The sequence below is a fragment of the Choloepus didactylus genome, chromosome 13 (genome assembly GCF_015220235.1).
Source record: "Choloepus didactylus isolate mChoDid1 chromosome 13, mChoDid1.pri, whole genome shotgun sequence".
Lineage (NCBI taxonomy): Eukaryota > Metazoa > Chordata > Mammalia > Pilosa > Megalonychidae > Choloepus > Choloepus didactylus.
In genome coordinates, this window is record NC_051319.1 from 75,171,288 (window position 1) to 75,187,971 (window position 16,684).

General features: G+C 36.1%; 1 protein-coding gene across 4 annotated transcripts in view; it reads right to left on the bottom strand.

Annotated features, from left to right (window-relative positions):
• Positions 1 to 557: 557 nt before the first annotated feature.
• The window catches only part of KIF3A (kinesin family member 3A), a 93,206-nt gene continuing 77,079 nt past the window's right edge, over positions 558 to 16,684 (bottom strand). For 2 of the 4 annotated variants that reach the window (XM_037801520.1, XM_037801521.1), the window contains 8 exons: positions 10,869 to 11,025; positions 10,296 to 10,476; positions 9,977 to 10,087; positions 9,493 to 9,618; positions 8,385 to 8,438; positions 7,935 to 8,003; positions 6,299 to 6,423; positions 558 to 3,559 (listed from right to left, as the gene is read on the bottom strand). In XM_037801520.1, coding sequence (XP_037657448.1) covers positions 3,511 to 3,559; positions 6,299 to 6,423; positions 7,935 to 8,003; positions 8,385 to 8,438; positions 9,493 to 9,618; positions 9,977 to 10,087; positions 10,296 to 10,476; positions 10,869 to 11,025 — 872 coding nt within the window. In that variant the 3' untranslated portion in view covers positions 558 to 3,510. Of the gene's footprint in view, positions 3,560 to 6,298; positions 6,424 to 7,006; positions 7,379 to 7,934; positions 8,004 to 8,384; positions 8,439 to 9,492; positions 9,619 to 9,976; positions 10,088 to 10,295; positions 10,477 to 10,868; positions 11,026 to 16,684 lie in introns of those variants that run through there. The other 2 variants (XR_005211388.1, XR_005211387.1) reach the window with 1 other exon arrangement.

A 16,684-nucleotide genomic window follows, 5' to 3' on the forward strand; every position in this document is an offset into this window, starting at 1 on the left:
TTTGAAAGTTGTCGACAAATCAAAACTTCTCACTGTCACTGTGAATTTTTTAAAAGCTGTCTAGCATGGTGACTAATCAATCAATATTTGTCAAAAGAACACACGATTAGCAACTGTCCAAGCAATGTTATTGTTTCGGAAATATTTACAGCTCATTAAAAATGTTTGAATGAGATCATGATACTATTACCATTAAGTAATGTCTCCTCTTACCTTTTAGTGGGATACATTCTATATACACACTTCTTTAAGTTATAATCTGAGAACTGGTTTCTGTTTTCAAATATCTAATGGGGAAGAAAACAAAACCTGGATAAAAATATTTTTGGTGAAAAATAATATATCAATGAGAAGAAGCATATTTAAAAGCATCTCTCTCAAGTTTCTGTTTCATGATGATTCCTGTTTTAAAGACCCCCAACATCTGGGTGTGAAATTACACGGGCCTCTCTTAATGATACAAAATTGAGACGCCAAGAACAAAAAACCTGCCCATTAATATCAGAATGGAAGTAAACACCAAAATAGATAAGAAAAAAAGCAGATCACTACAGGCATTAGATAAAGATTTTTATTTCGTATATAACCATGCTGCATGTATACAGACAATACTGATATATACAACTTAAACAAATACAGTTTATACATAAAATACAATGAAAGTGTGGCTTTTGAAATTAACACAACAAACTCATTGTATAATTTGTACTTTTGGCCAGTCTACAGTAGTGTAATGCTATTGAAGCTAATAATGATTAAATTAGACTACAGTACAAATTCAAAGGCACTAGGAAGATCTATGTTTTCTTCTAGCATTCTAAGAACAAAGAATTTAAAAGGAAAACATTTGTTTTAAGAAACAAATATTAAGAAATCGGGTTAGACACTGGTGTGCTTAAGTGTAAACCCTACCCATTTCTTAATTCACAGCCTTGTAGGAGAGAGAGGGGGTTCCTTAAAATAAGGATTAAGAGGAAAGAGGTATTAAATAGACTAAAAAGGAACAAAAACAAACAAAAAAACCCACCCCAAAACAACCCACACAGAAAATCAAAATTATAATCTTAAACACATAGATGTAAAACCCCCTTAATTAATCTTATATTTAACAATAATCTAAACAAAAATGGGGAAAACTATGTATGATATTTTAATAACCTAAGTATTAATATATGCAATTTACAGGGTTTATTAAAGAACATACTATAAAACAATAACATTCTACCAATGCTCCTTTTAATAATAAATTACTTTTTAAATTAAAAGGAAAAGAAGAAATATCCATTCAATAAACTCTTTACACGTATGTGCCACTCATTTTGAATCTGCATGTTTTTTTCAAATAATGAACGAGTGTATTCATCTATATCCCTTCATGAAATTAACACTGAAGTCACAAAACATTTCATTTGTGGACAAAGACACAATAAATACGAAGAAACCACAGAACTGCTATGATCAGAGTTAAATGGATAACTTTAATGTCAATGTCCAATATTTCCATATGGATATTCAGGCCTGGCTTGAATATCTAATTCTGGTATCTCATAAGATGAATATGTAATGCCATCCTGATATAATCAGCTCTAACATAAATGTTTTTCTAAAAGATCTGCTAAAAACAGTCTGTTTTAAAGAATTTCTCAATATTTTGTATTTTTATAGATTTCTTTTTATTATTACAGGAGGGTCGGATAGGAAAAAAAAATCCAACATATTGGCTTAAATTTTCTATAATGTTTTAAAGCTTAACTCAAAAGTTATTCCTTTCCTATTAATTAGAGTGTTAAAGACTAGAAAGATGGACTTTAAAAAAAAGAAGCATTAAACTTTTTTTTTTTCTTAGTGGGAAATGAGAGTAATTACTAATAGTTACTGAAAACATTTTATAATTGCCAAAATATTCTGCTCACTCAAAGCTTCTACAAGACACAAATTCATCTTAAGTCTCCACAGCACCAAAACAATGCCAACAGAGTAAAATTACACATTTTTCATTATTTTACACACTAAAAAGAAAATGCGGATAATTAAATGCAATTCTTATGACCTAGAAAATACTCACCATACACAAGACATTTAGTACTCTACCTCCAGAATGTACTTTAAATTTATGGGCACATTTTTGCCACCACCTCACCAGTTTGCTCCCGTCAAGCACCCCCATTCTATTCACAGCTTTGTAATTATAAACCAATATTTAACCAAACTAATTAAAATAGCATTAATTTAAAAAATACTAGCTCTGATGTCTCAAAATACTTGCAACCAATGTGTTTCAGGACTGAGCACATAATTTTAGAACTCATGAAAGAGATATTAAGTGGTTTAGGAGCAGCAAAACTTAAAAAAAAAACAAAAAAACTAAGTAGCAAATAAAAGAACACACAGTTCTATTACAACTTATTTTACTATAAAATAAATAGAAATTTTATTTTTATAGGAATATAGTCTTAACTGGATTCGTCAATGGAAGAAATTAAAGGAAGAATATTTTTATAGAATATAAAAAAAAGTATTTTAAAGGCTGGGGATTAGAAGATATCTTTCTCACTTAGTTGCATTTTCTGAAAAATGGAGACCCTTCTCAATTGGGAGGTACAGAGCAATTTTCATCAAAATTTAAAACTCAGACACAGGAAAGTGGCCATTAGCCACACTTGAAGTGAATTAAAAAAAAATAATACACAAAAAGGCAAAGGTAAAGTGACGGGCATTTAGATTCTTACTTTTCCACAACTATGGTTCCTTTATATTTTGGTACAATTCAATGTTTCAAGAGAAAATGAAACCAGAATAAAAAAAGTATATTTGATTTGAACTCAAAGTAGCAAAAAAGATCAGGAGATGTTCAGATGAAAGAGATTTTCAGCTTTTTTAAAAAGCAAAGCAAAGGAAAAAAAAAAACCTGAACACTTCCAAAGATTGACTGCCAAATTAGAAAATTTTCTACAGAAGACCAATAAGATCAGTCATCTCATACTTAAAATGTAGTGGCTATAGTAGTATAAAAGCTAGGACACATTTAAACAGACAGGGCAGTTAGTGTGAGGATGGAGTAATTTCTTGGATATGCAGCCCATACATTCAAATATAACAGTGCAACACAGGACAATTCAGACTGCTAGTTTCTATGTGCGGAACAGGACAATTTTTTTTTCTATTTTGAAATTCTAGTTATCTACATATAAAGTAGTTGGGTAAATAGCTAACAGATTCATGAGTATATTCAAACCACAAGTCTCTATAATATGAGCTGCTCCCCCATCTTCCCTGCACAATACAAACTGAAGAGTAATATAACAATTTGAACAGCCATCAGTTGTACAATTTTAATAAGTCCAATATGTTATATAGACTAAAAGGTATCAGGCAAATTATTATTTCTGGTCTTACTTAACAATTTACAGCTTCCATTATGCGAAATTACACAAGTCTTCACTGTTTTAAAGATTTTGTCCAGGCATTAGAATATCACTAATTTTTACTGTGACTTTAAGTCTGTAATATTTACTGAAGTAAAGAGTCAATCACAGTTTCAGGCTTTGTAGAACGCTTTCTGTTTGGAGAAGAGAAAAAGAAAACATGAATATTTTCCTAAAAGGCTGAAATGCAACACCCCCTTGTTGAACTGTAGATAATACAGGGAGGCCAAAGAATCTGGAAACACAGGCCAAATGTTTGACCATGTTACATCATCAATTCAAATCTTGTCCCACCCCCTCACTGTCCCCCCTGGCCCCCCAGCTCCCACCTCCAGGCTCAGGGAAGGTCACCCAGAGCAGGTGCAAAATGATGGTGCATCATTCCTTTATGCCAGAGTGATGAGGGACTGGGTGGATGATAAATTTCCAAAACTGAACTTGATAACATGGCCAGGTGAGGGGGCTGCACCCTTGCCAGATCAGAATTCCTTTGATTACATCTTCTAGGATATGTGAAAGGTGAAGTGAAAATCAGAGACACAAATTACCTGAGGCAACACTTCACAGACACCTATGTAGAGACTGATAGAAATACTACATCAATGTACAATGTTTATTGTAATTTTGCTCAACACATTGAACTCTGCTACTGAGGAACATCACAATGAACATATTATGTAATATAATGTATTATCAATAAACCATTCATTGTGTATATTTGCTTATGTTTAAGAAGACCACCCTATCATTTATTTAAGGTTTTCATGATACACCAGGCTACTTCTGGTAATCAGAGATGTTGGGTATGGTTCACTAATGTTGGCCCCCAATTTTTTTGTAGGTTAAAACAAAAAAAGTTTATATTTTAAAATGAGCATTCTGAAAACTGTATCCAAATCTTATCAAGTTGTTTGCTTGTTTGTTCTAGGTCCATATAGTTTTGTTTTTTTTTTTTTTTTTTAAGGTGACTAAAAACCAAGATTTCACATAAACAATCTGGATTTTTGGCTTTTCTTTAGAAAAGAGAACATCCAGAAATGATGGATTCTATTACCACAACTAAGAACAGAGTAGCAGCCATTTGCTTTAGTCAGAACTCCTCTCTAGTTTGCCCCAGCCCACACTACTCCTTATTCATCTACAGTGAGGCCAGCTGTCCTGCCATGTATCATCACACTCGCATTGTTGTTTTTGCTACAGCAGAGCAAAGAGGAAAATATTTCTATTAAATGTGTAAAGATGAAAGATAATTCTAGAGGGACTTGTATTTCTTATAACTGATTTGCTTCATTCATTAACATTATTTTCATGACTTCTGTAGACATATGAAAAGTTTTTAAACCCTGGCTTAAGTGATAAAGAATATAAAAATTTTACACTTTTAATATGCAACTGATACCCCTACCACATTCAATTATCCCAAATTTATAAATGTTAGGTTTGTTTCTGGGAGACTATGTAACACAAAAGCATTAAAATCATACCACTTCATTGGCAGATGAAATCACTGCCCTCCCCACTATGTGGGATCTCTCACCCAGGGGTGTAAATACCCCTGGCAACATGGAATATGACTCCTGGGGAGGAATCTGTACCCGGCATCGTGGGATGGAGAACATCTTCTTGACCAAAAGGGGGATGTGAAATGAAATGAAATAAGTTTCAGTGGCTGAGAGATTCCAAAAGAAGCTGAGAGGTCACTCTGGTGGGCACTCTCACGCACAATACAGATAACCCTTTTTAGGTTCTAATGAATTGGATTAGCTAGCAGTAAATACCTGAAACTATCAAACTACAACCCAGAACCCTTGAATCTTGAAGACAATTGTATAAAAATCTAGCTTATGAGGGGTAACAATGTGATAGGGAAAGCCATGTGGATCACACTCCCCTTTGTCCAGTGTATGGATGGATGAGTAGAAAAATGGGGGACACACACACACACACACACAAAAGCACCTAGTGTTCTTTCTTACTTTAATTGTTCTTTTTCACTTTAATTTTTATTCTTATTATTTTTGTGTGTGTGGTAATGAAAATGTTCAAAAATTAATTTTGGTGACAGACGCATAACTATATAGTGGTACTGTGAACAACTGATTGTATGCTTTGTATGACTTCATGGCATGTGAATATATCTCAATAAAATTGAATTATTAAAAAAAATCATACCACTTTAGTCTACATTTAACTCAAAACATGTCCTCAAAACATGGAAAAAAAAAACCACCTTATCATTTTCTACCATTTCAGGAGCCCCAAAGTCTTACAAACAATTTAAATAAACTGAACACTATTTGACGTAAGGAAAGGAAGAAGAGAAATAAGCTCCAGTTCAGGGCTTCCACATCCTGACTGCCCCAGGCTTATGTGATTAATACACATATACTACCCAATACTCAAAACCAAGGCCCAAAGAGAAGGAAAGATGGCCAGAAGTTTTCCTCAACTGATGATGAGGAAACCAAGGTTCTTAGGGCAATACTTAGGATAAAAATTAACCAGCTAAATACCTTGGGAGTCTGTCTAGGCAAAACAGCATCTCACCGTAAGAATTAAGTGCAAGAATTAAACAAGATAGTAGGAGACTCATTATATATTTGGAAACAACAAAGTGAGCTATAAAAATAAATTCTCTTATTCAGGAGGGCTAAAGAAGTTGGAAGACCTTCATTCTTCAGTGAGATTTTATTTACTCAATTGTATGTAGCTACAATATAAGGACTTTGACGTTAACTCAGGGTTTCTTAAATAAGCTAGTTTTAAATCAAAATAATTACCATGTTCACTAAGTAAATATTAATTTCCTTTGAATGTATCTAATTAGACTATCTCAATGCCTTCATTTCACAGGATTCAAGGGTAGTTCTTACCTTCTCCCCGTCTTTGGCCTTGCCTTCCCCTTTGAAGTCCGCGGCCTTTCTAATTTCATCAAGGACTGCCGTAGGCTCTCCTCAGTATAGGCAAGGTATACATGGGAAAGGTCCACCTCAAAGGGCTAAGTAAAAGAAACAGACACAAGGCTCTCTTACAGGAAAAAAGCTAAACCGGATTTGGGTGAAGATTTACACTATTAAATAAACTAGAAAAAAAGCCACAGAAGAGAAAACCAGATAAAATCTATAAACTATTATCTCCTAATCCCAATATCCAAAATGTATTCACTAAGCATTGCGTAACTGGAATAATAAGACCCAATGCACTATATGTTTCCTTAGAAGTAAACAAAAGCAGCTGTTTGCCCTAAAGCTGCTACCTTTTCTTGCTTACCTAGGACTAGGGCAGCTTTGAAAAGCTTCATAACCCAGAAAGGTGGTAAACAGGAACAAATTCCCAAAAAGCGACCCCTACCACTCTTCCTATACCCTTCCCTGCAAAACGCTTTATTATTTACATATGGTTCTTGGCTTGTTAAGAGGACTGCAAAGTGCTTGGTTTAAAAAGATGCCTCCTAGCTGGAGGGTGGGGCTCAGGCAGAAGGCTACATGCCAGGGGAATGCAGAAAGACCCCCCCCAAAGGCCTCCAGGCTTCAGAGGCTCCTTGCTGTCCTTGAGGGTGAACCTTTCGAAGAGATACTCGCCCAGCCCGCTGTGGGCAGCCTGCAGAGGTTGGTTGGGTGCTTGCGCATCTTCTTGATGAGTTTCACACCTCCTTGTCTAGGAAATGGCTCTCCAGGAAGTCACAGAGATGAGGGTCGCTGGTTGGCAGAACCCAGGGCATGCAGATCCAAAAGGACCTGGTTCAGGCTCTTCTCCAGGGCCATAGTGGCGTCCTTCGAGTCCAGGGTTTTACCCCATTCATCTTGGGACGGCTTCTGTATGTCCTGGAAGAGGGTATGGCCTAACGGCTGGTTCTGCATCTTCAAGAGACACTTGGTGCCCTGGCACTTCTTGAGAACTTCGCCAACTCCCAGAAGAAGTGGTCCACACCCTTTAGGGCCACATCCTCGCAGCTGAATAGAAGCCCAGAGAGAGGTAGGTGTAGAAGACCCACAGATACAGGTTGATCAGACAGTTAATGAAGGCCTCCACTTCAGCAGAATTAATTCTGATAGACCTGGGAGCTCACGGTTGGTCGACAATGAGGAACGAACACAAAAAACCGTGTTAGCTGGTCCCAGAAGCAGGGGATGGCTGAGAAGATGGTCCCAAACGTTGTAATTGGAGAGGCAGTAGAAGTGTGGTCTGAGGAGGAAGAGGTCGGGGGGGTGGGGGTGGGGGGATAGTCCCCAGGTCTGTTCTGTACAAATACTACTGAAGCAAGAGATCTGAGGGACCACTGAGCGTGCTATCTCTATGCCACTTGTGTGGTAGAATGATAAGCCTACCATCACAATGGAAAGTGAGCAGAACTGAAGGTAACTACCCCATCCTAGAGCCTCTATTCCCAAAAGATGAACCCATTTTTCTGAAAAGCTGATGAACAGACCTCAGGTTGATAACACAATTTGATGACCCACATTCCTACAAAAGAAGTAAATACAGTTAAAAATAAAATGCGACTCTTACATCTTTCTCCTTTTTATCAGGTACTGGAGTCTGCTTCCTCATGTTATTTCCTGTGTAGGCAACACATTTCTCAAAAAAGAAAAAAAGGGGGGAGAGAAAAGAATTGTCTTAATTAGCAATTAATAAGGTGAATAAAGCAAATTACTATGAGATATGCCAATGTTACACTTGTAAAACATGCTTTGCATGTTAGAGCAGAAAGAGACCCATGCTTGGCATATTGGAGGAGAAAGGAAGCAGAAGTCATTGAGTCCTGTGTAGCCACTGACCCATACTTTCTCCACTGACTATTCTGTGTGCTATAGTTTATTACAAAAACATTTTACCTCCCTGCTAGATTCTCATCCCATTAATCTCTGAACCACTTTCTTCCCCATGGTAGCCAGCACAATTCGTAGTCAATAGGAAGTACTCCATATATATTTCATGAAACGATGAAGTAATACTCACTAGCTGCCATTCTCCTATGTCTTCATTCCAATGGACATAGTTTTCAATCATTTCCTTTTAAGAGGCAAAGATAGTCTACTATTAATATTTAACAACATCTAAAATATTGAAAAATATTCTTGAAACGAAACTCTTAATAATATACTATTAAGTGAAAAAGGTAAATCTCAAAACATTATATACTGCATGATACCCTTTTCATAAATTCAAAAACAACTAGAAATTTAAAATATATACTTATTAGGAATATATGGAGAGGTGATTAAACTATAACTGTCTCTCTCTATATATATATAAAAGAAAAAGAAGAAAATGCAATGGAATGAGGAACCTGGGATTCAGGATGATTATTATTTTGGATTGGGAGAGGCAAAGGGTTGGAATAGAACAGAAGGGAATCATTTGGATAGAAGAAGGTTACTATCAAAGTCCGGGTTTTGTTTGAGCTGACAAGTTAGCAAGAGTTCATTACAAAATAACTAATTAAATAAATAAAAGCAGGCCATTCAAGAGCCAATAAGTAGGGTCTATCATGAACCAAGGATTAAGATTTATCCAATTCTGTGCACCTGAGGTCCAAAGGGAAAAAAAAGGCTAAGGCTTATTTTCATAATAAATTTCATAAAGCTGTATTGAGAGTCAAAACAAATTTTTAAAAAATCAATTTGTTAAAGTTTACCAAAATAAACTGGAAAGATGGAAATCTGGGGCAAAAAAAAAATAAGACGCTGAGATACTAAAAGTATACTGGTATTAATGATTAACAGTCAAAAGCAGGGAGAAAAAGTATCTAGTTTTTATGATAAAGGATGTTGAATGAATTAACTGGACTTAACACCATGATTTTGACTGCAATTACATGAATCTGAGTTCCTCCAAAGGGTTGAGAACTCTTATTTAGATATTTAGATATTCAAACAGAGAATTATATCTTGGGAAATGTTAATAGTTGAAGTGAAATGTGATGGCATCAGTTCAAGAAAATTTTATAGTTGGTAAACGAAATAACAATATTTACTATCAATGAAATAATAAATTACATTTCCTTGTTACTCAACCCCAGCCAAGTTACATATCTAATATTTAGGTCGGAGAACTTCCTTCTTACCTGATAATCCTGAGGTATAAAGTTATCAATAATAAGCATCTGAAGTCGAAGCTCCCGGCTAAGTTGCCTAATGTTCTCCAGTAGGCCTTCAATTTCTCTCTGATGCTCTTGCTGGAGATCAGCCATCTACCAGAAAACCCAAGAAAACAGTACAAACCAACCAAATTTTAAATACATTCTGTTTAAATAAGGAACTCGCCTAAGAAACCTGTGAGAACTTACCCTGTTCTTTCACAAAAACAATGCATGGAGTTTCACTACCTATTACCATCCATTACATGTTATTAGTTATGGTAGTAAAAAAACAATTTCAGCTTACTAGCTGAAGCTAAAAACTGCCCAAAAAGTGAAAACATTTTATTTATTTAAAATTGTAAGTACACATTATGATTCTTTCAGGATTATTAATCATATTTAATGAAAGAAACTTCTTTTTTAAAAAAAGTTCTGAGCTACATGAGTAGGTAACTTCTAAGAAACCAACCTCTGACTTTGCAGCCATCAGCATAGTCCAAACTTTTTTTAATTTCTTCGTCTTTCCCTGAGCTTCCTCTTGTAAACTGGTATATTTTTCTTCAATATCCAAACGTTCTTGCTATAACAAAAATAGGTGAACTTCAGAATAATTTTCTTTGTTAAATCACAAACTCCATTATTTTATAAATGATATAAACATTGAGCAACTATTATCTTTGAGAGCAATCCATAATCTGCTTTCAAACTTCATGAAGATTACAGATATTTAGTTTTTCATGAGTAAGTGTTAGGCACAGTGTTAAACTAAAATGAAAATGTCATGTCACCTCTTTTTCCTCAAGTTCTCTGCGAAGTTGCTCTGCTCTTTTCCTCCTTTCTTCCAGTTCCATATTAGATTCTTCAAGAAGTTTCTCTTGTTCTTCAGCTTTTGCCAACAAATCAACACCACCAACAATGACCTTCTTCTCCAGAGCAGACAACTTTTCCAACAAAGACTGATGCTCTTGTCTGTTGATTAAAATGAGAATATGCTATACTCATGGATGTTCTACTCTTCTACACTAATATCACTTCCCAGAATTTAACAAGAATTTGGATGTACAATTTCAAAATAGGAATGTCATTATATCAACCTCTACCAAATTATACCACTATGCAGTATTAATTTATGATTTAATCTACAACTAATTCAAATTTACTGAATTTTTTTTCCTTCCACAGAGAGAGGAAATAATCAAAACAGATCTACATTTAAAAAATATTTACACCACATACTATCCAATAGCTACACTGGAGGAAAAAATAAAACTACTTAATTACTATTCAATTTTCTTGCTTATACATCCTATGAAAATTACTAAAATTAAATCATGACTCTACCTCCATTCCACAATACTCACTGGGCCTTAAGAAGATCTTTTTCCCGTTTCTCTAATTCAGCTCTAGCCTTGTTTCTTTCTTCTTCTTCCATGTCAAGCTTTGTTTCAAGTGCTTTCCTCTCTTCATCAATTTTTGCTTGCATTTCAACCATCTTATCTGGAGAAACTTTCTTTTTACCTAGTTGAGTTATTTAATTGCAAAAATCACTAAAATGAGTCAATGTTTCAGACTTGTGTAAATTAGGTTCCATATACAACCGTCTAGATTCCTCAGCAATAGAAGTCCAAATATCACCATGTTAAAGAAATCAAATGAATAATATACTTCATTTCTATTTATGTTCCTAAAAAGAACTTTTTAGCTAATTGCTAAATTCAAACTGTTGTCTAATTGTGCATTGATAACTAAGAACCAAAGTAAGAAAAAGAGAAGCAGATGAGCAGAAAAAAAGAGAAAAGATTAATAGGAAAACAAAATAAATTTAAAAAGCAAAGATCTGTGTGTCCCAAAATAACATATATAGGGTCAAACAAGCTATAATATTCTTTAGTTACTTTTTCCTGATAAATAGGTAAAAAACCAAGTGGATTTTCAAAATATTACCCCCAAATCACATAAAATAAATGCATAAATAAGTCATATATAATACAAAATACACAGATAAAAATATTAGGCAGAATTTCTATCAATACGTACTTTTTAATATCTTTTTCATAGTCCTAAAATTTTTGTTTAATAAAATAACTGGAAAGTATTTTATTTCACAGTATCCTTTTAAGGGAAGAAATTCTATACTTATTTTTATATAACAATTACATAGTAATTAACCAGGCATTTTACAGTTGCTTAGCTGCCATGATACATCATCACAGCCTAAAAGAACAACTAAACTAGCTCATTACATATCAAATTCAGGACCATAACAATCTCCCTAAGGTAGATTAGCCATGACAAGTGTCAAATGTAAGTAGAAATACTGTCAAATAATAAAGCTGGAAATAGAGCTTCCAATTGATTGTTTTGATTACAATGTTTGGTAGAGTGCTTTATATGCATATACTAGGTACTCAATAAAACTTTATAGAATGAATTTATTAAGAAAAAGCAAAAAGAGCAAATAAAAACCAGTCTATAAAACTGGTAATGAAACTGAACTAAAGACAATTCATTTCTGGTAATACGATTTCTTTGAAACATAATTTCCTTCAGAAAACTGAACAAACTTTTCATAGAATTGGTCTGTGGCTCTCCTGAAAGCTTTCTTAACTTCCTTCCCAAAGGACTACAGAAGAAGTGTATAAACCAAAAGAGTTTATAGATCGTTAATGTCTCCACCCAAAAGCTAAACCCTCCTGCTAACAAGGAAATAGAACTGAAAAACAATTATAATGGAGATAATTATCCATATAAATTCTTTCTGGAAGCATGAGATAAAGAATCATCATTAGATTCAATTCTTTAAGACAAAATTATATTTAAAAAAACTCAAGGGTTTAAAATGCATTACCCTTCAATTCTACAGAGATATAAGTCCAAAGCAAACCTAAGCCACAAAACAAAGAACTTAAAATAAAAGATTAAAAAAAAACACACTGATCCAAATTCACGCTCTGGTGTGGTGTGATTCATTGCATTCCAGAAGTCAGGTTATAGACCTGATTCTATTGACTTTTTGTCAGTCACCTGTCTTGTGCTTTCTAAATTATGCTGCGTTAAAAAACAATTGAAAAGGGGCGGGGCAAGATGGCAGACTGGTGAGCTGTATGTTTTAGTTACTCCTCCAGGAAAGTAGGTAAAAAGCCAGGAACTGCGTGGACTGGACACCACAGAGCAATCTGTCTTTGGGCATACTTCATACAACACTCATGAAAACGTGGAACTGCTGAGATCAGCGAAATCTGTAAGTTTTTGCGGCCAGGGGACCCGCGCCCCTCCCTGCCAGGCTCAGTCCCGGGGGAGGAGGGGCTGTCAGCTCCAGGAAGGAGAAGGGAGAATTGCAGTGGCTGCTCTTACCGGAAACTCATTCTACTGATTCAAACTCCAACCATAGATAGACTGAGGCCAGACACCAGAGACTCTGAGAGCAGCCAGCCCAGCAGAGAGGAGACAGGCATAGAAAAAAAACAACACGAAAAACTCCAAAATAAAAGCAGAGGATTTTTGGAGTTCTGGTGAACACAGAAAGGGGAAGGGCGGAGATCAGGCCTTGAGGCGCATATGCAAATCCCGAAGCAAGGCTGATCTCTCTGCCCTGGGCACTTTTCCTTAATGGCCCTGGTTGCTTTGTCTATTAGCATTTCAATAACCCATTAGATCTCTGAGGAGGGCCGTTTTTTTTTTTTTTTTTTTTTTTTTTTTTTAAATCCTTTTTGCTTTTTCTAAAACAATTACTCTAAGAAGCTCAATACAGAAAGCTTCAAAGAATTGAAATTTGGGCACGTCAAGTCAAGAGCAGAACTAAGAGAGCTCTGAGACAAAAGGCAATAATCCAGTGGCTGAGAAAATTCACTAAACAACACAACTTCCCAAGAAAAGGGGGGTGTCCGCTCACAGCCACCATCCTGGTGGACAGGAAACACTCCTGCCCATCGCCAGCCCCATAGCCCAGAGCTGCCCCAGACAACCCAGTGTGACGGAAGTGCTTCAAATAACAGGCACACACCACAAAACTGGGCGTGGACATTAGCCTTCCCTGCAACCTCAGCTGAATATCCCAGAGCTGGGAAGGGGGAGCAGTGTGAATTAACAGAGCCCCATTCAGCCATCATTTGAGCAGACTGGGAGCCTCCCAACACAGCCCAGCAGCCCAGAACTGCCCTGGGGGGACGGCACTCACCTGCGACATAGCACAGTCATCCCTCAACAGAGGACCCGGGGTGCACAGCCTGGAAGAGGGGCCCACTTGCAAGTCTCAGGAGCCATACGCCAATACCAAAGACTTGTGGGTCAGTGGCAGAGACAAACTGTGGCAGGACTGAACTGAAGGATTAGACTATTGCAGTAGCTTTAAAACTCTAGGATCATCAGGGAGATTTGATTGTTAGGGCCACCCCCCCTCCCCGACTGCCCAGAAAACACGCCCCACATACAGGGCAGGCAACACCAACTACACACGCAAGCTTGGGACACCAATTGGGCCCCACAAGACTCACTCCCCCACTCACCAAAAAGGCTAAGCAGGGGAGATCTGGCTTGTGGAGAACAGGTGTCTCGTGGACGCCACCTGCTGGTTAGTTAGAGAAAGTGTACTCCACGAAGCTGTAGATCTGATAAATTAGAGATAAGGACTTCAACTGGTCTACAAACCCTAAAAGAACCCTATCAAGGTCAGCAAATGCCACGAGGCCAAAAACAACAGAAAATTATAAAGCATATGAAAAAACCAGACGATATGGATAACCCAAGCCCAAGCACCCAAATCAAAAGACCAGAAGAGACACACCTAGAGCAGCTACTCAAAGAACTAAAGATGAACAATGAGACCATAGTACGGGATATGAAGGAAATCAAGAAGACCCTAGAAGAGCATAAAGAAGACATTGCAAGACTAAATAAAAAAATGGATGATCTTATGGAAATTAAAGAAACTGTTGACCAAATTAAAAAGATTCTGGACACTCATAGTACAAGACTAGAGGAAGTTGAACAACGAATCAGTGACCTGGAAGATGACAGAATGGAAAATGAAAACATAAAAGAAAGAATGGGGAAAAAAATTGAAAAACTCGAAATGGACCTCAGGGATATGATAGATAATATGAAACGTCCGAATATAAGACTCATTGGTGTCCCAGAAGGGGAAGAAAAGGGTAAAGGTCTAGGAAGAGTATTCAAAGAAATTGTTGGGGAAAACTTCCCAAATCTTCTAAACAACATAAATACACAAATCATAAATGCTCAGCGAACTCCAAATAGAATAAATCCAAAAAAACCCACTCCGAGACATATACTGATCACACTGTCAAACATAGAAGAGAAGGAGCAAGTTCTGAAAGCAGCAAGAGAAAAGCAATTCACCACATACAAAGGAAACAGCATAAGACTAAGTAGTGACTACTCAGCAGCCACCATGGAGGCGAGAAGGCAGTGGCACGATATATTTAAAATTCTGAGTGAGAGGAATTTCCAGCCAAGAATACTTTATCCAGCAAAGCTCTCCTTCAAATTTGAGGGAGAGCTTAAATTTTTCACAGACAAAGAAATGCTGAGAGAATTTGCTAACAAGAGACCTGCCCTACTGGAGATACTAAAGGGAGCCCTACAGACAGAGAAACAAAGACAGGACAGAGAGACTTGGAGAAAGGTTCAGTACTAAAGAGATTCGGTATGGGTACAATAAAGGATATTAATAGAGAGAGGGAAAAATATGGCAAACATAATCCAAAGGATAAGATGGCCGATTCAAGAAATGCCTTCACGGTTTTAACGTTGAATGTAAATGGATTAAACTCCCCAATTAAAAGATATAGATTCGCAGAATGGATCAAAAAAAATGAACCATCAATATGTTGCATACAAGAGACTCATCTTAGACACAGGGACACAAAGAAACTGAAAGTGAAAGGATGGAAAAAAATATTTCATGCAAGCTACAGCCAAAAGAAAGCAGGTGTAGCAATATTAATCTCAGATAAAATAGACTTCAAATGCAGGGATGTTTTGAGAGACAAAGAAGGCCACTACATACTAATAAAAGGGGCAATTCAGCAAGAAGAAATAACAATCGTAAATGTCTATGCACCCAATCAAGGTGCCACAAATACATGAGAGAAACATTGGCAAAACTAAAGGAAGCAATTGATGTTTCCACAATAATTGTGGGAGACTTCAACACATCACTCTCTCCTATAGATAGATCAACCAGACAGAAGACCAATAAGGAAATTGAAAACCTAAACAATCTGATAAATGAATTAGATTTAACAGACATCTACAGGACATTACATCCCAAATCAACAGGATACACATACTTTTCTAGTGCTCACGGAACTTTCTCCAGAATAGATCATATGCTGGGACATAAAACAAGCCTCAATAAATTTAAAAAGATTGAAATTATTCAAAGCACATTCTCTGACCACAATGGAATACAATTAGAAGTCAATAACCATCAGAGACTTAGAAAATTCACAAATACCTGGAGGTTAAACAACACACTCCTAAACAATCAGTGGGTTAAAGAAGAAATAGCAAGAGAAATTGCTAAATATATAGAGACGAATGAAAATGAGAACACAACATACCAAAACCTATGGGATGCAGCAAAAGCAGTGCTAAGGGGGAAATTTATAGCACTAAACGCATATATTAAAAAGGAAGAAAGAGCCAAAATCAAAGAACTAATGGATCAACTGAAGAAGCTAGAAAATGAACAGCAAACCAATCCTAAACCAAGTACAAGAAAAGAAATAACAAGGATTAAAGCAGAAATAAATGACATAGAGAACAAAAAAACAATAGAAAGGATAAATATCACCAAAAGTTGGTTCTTTGAGAAGATCAACAAGATTGACAAGCCCCTAGCTAGACTGACAAAATCAAAAAGAGAGAAGACCCATATAAACAAAATAATGAATGAAAAAGGTGACATAACTGCAGATCCTGAAGAAATTAAAAAAATTATAAGAGGATATTATGAACAACTGTATGGCAACAAACTGGATAATGTAGAAGAAATGGACAATTTCCTGGAAACATATGAACAACCTAGACTGACCAGAGAAGAAATAGAAGACCTCAACCAACCCATCACAAGCAAAGAGATCCAATCAGTCATCAAAAATCTTCCCACAAATAAATGCCCAGGGCCAGATGGCTTCACAGGGGAATTCTACCA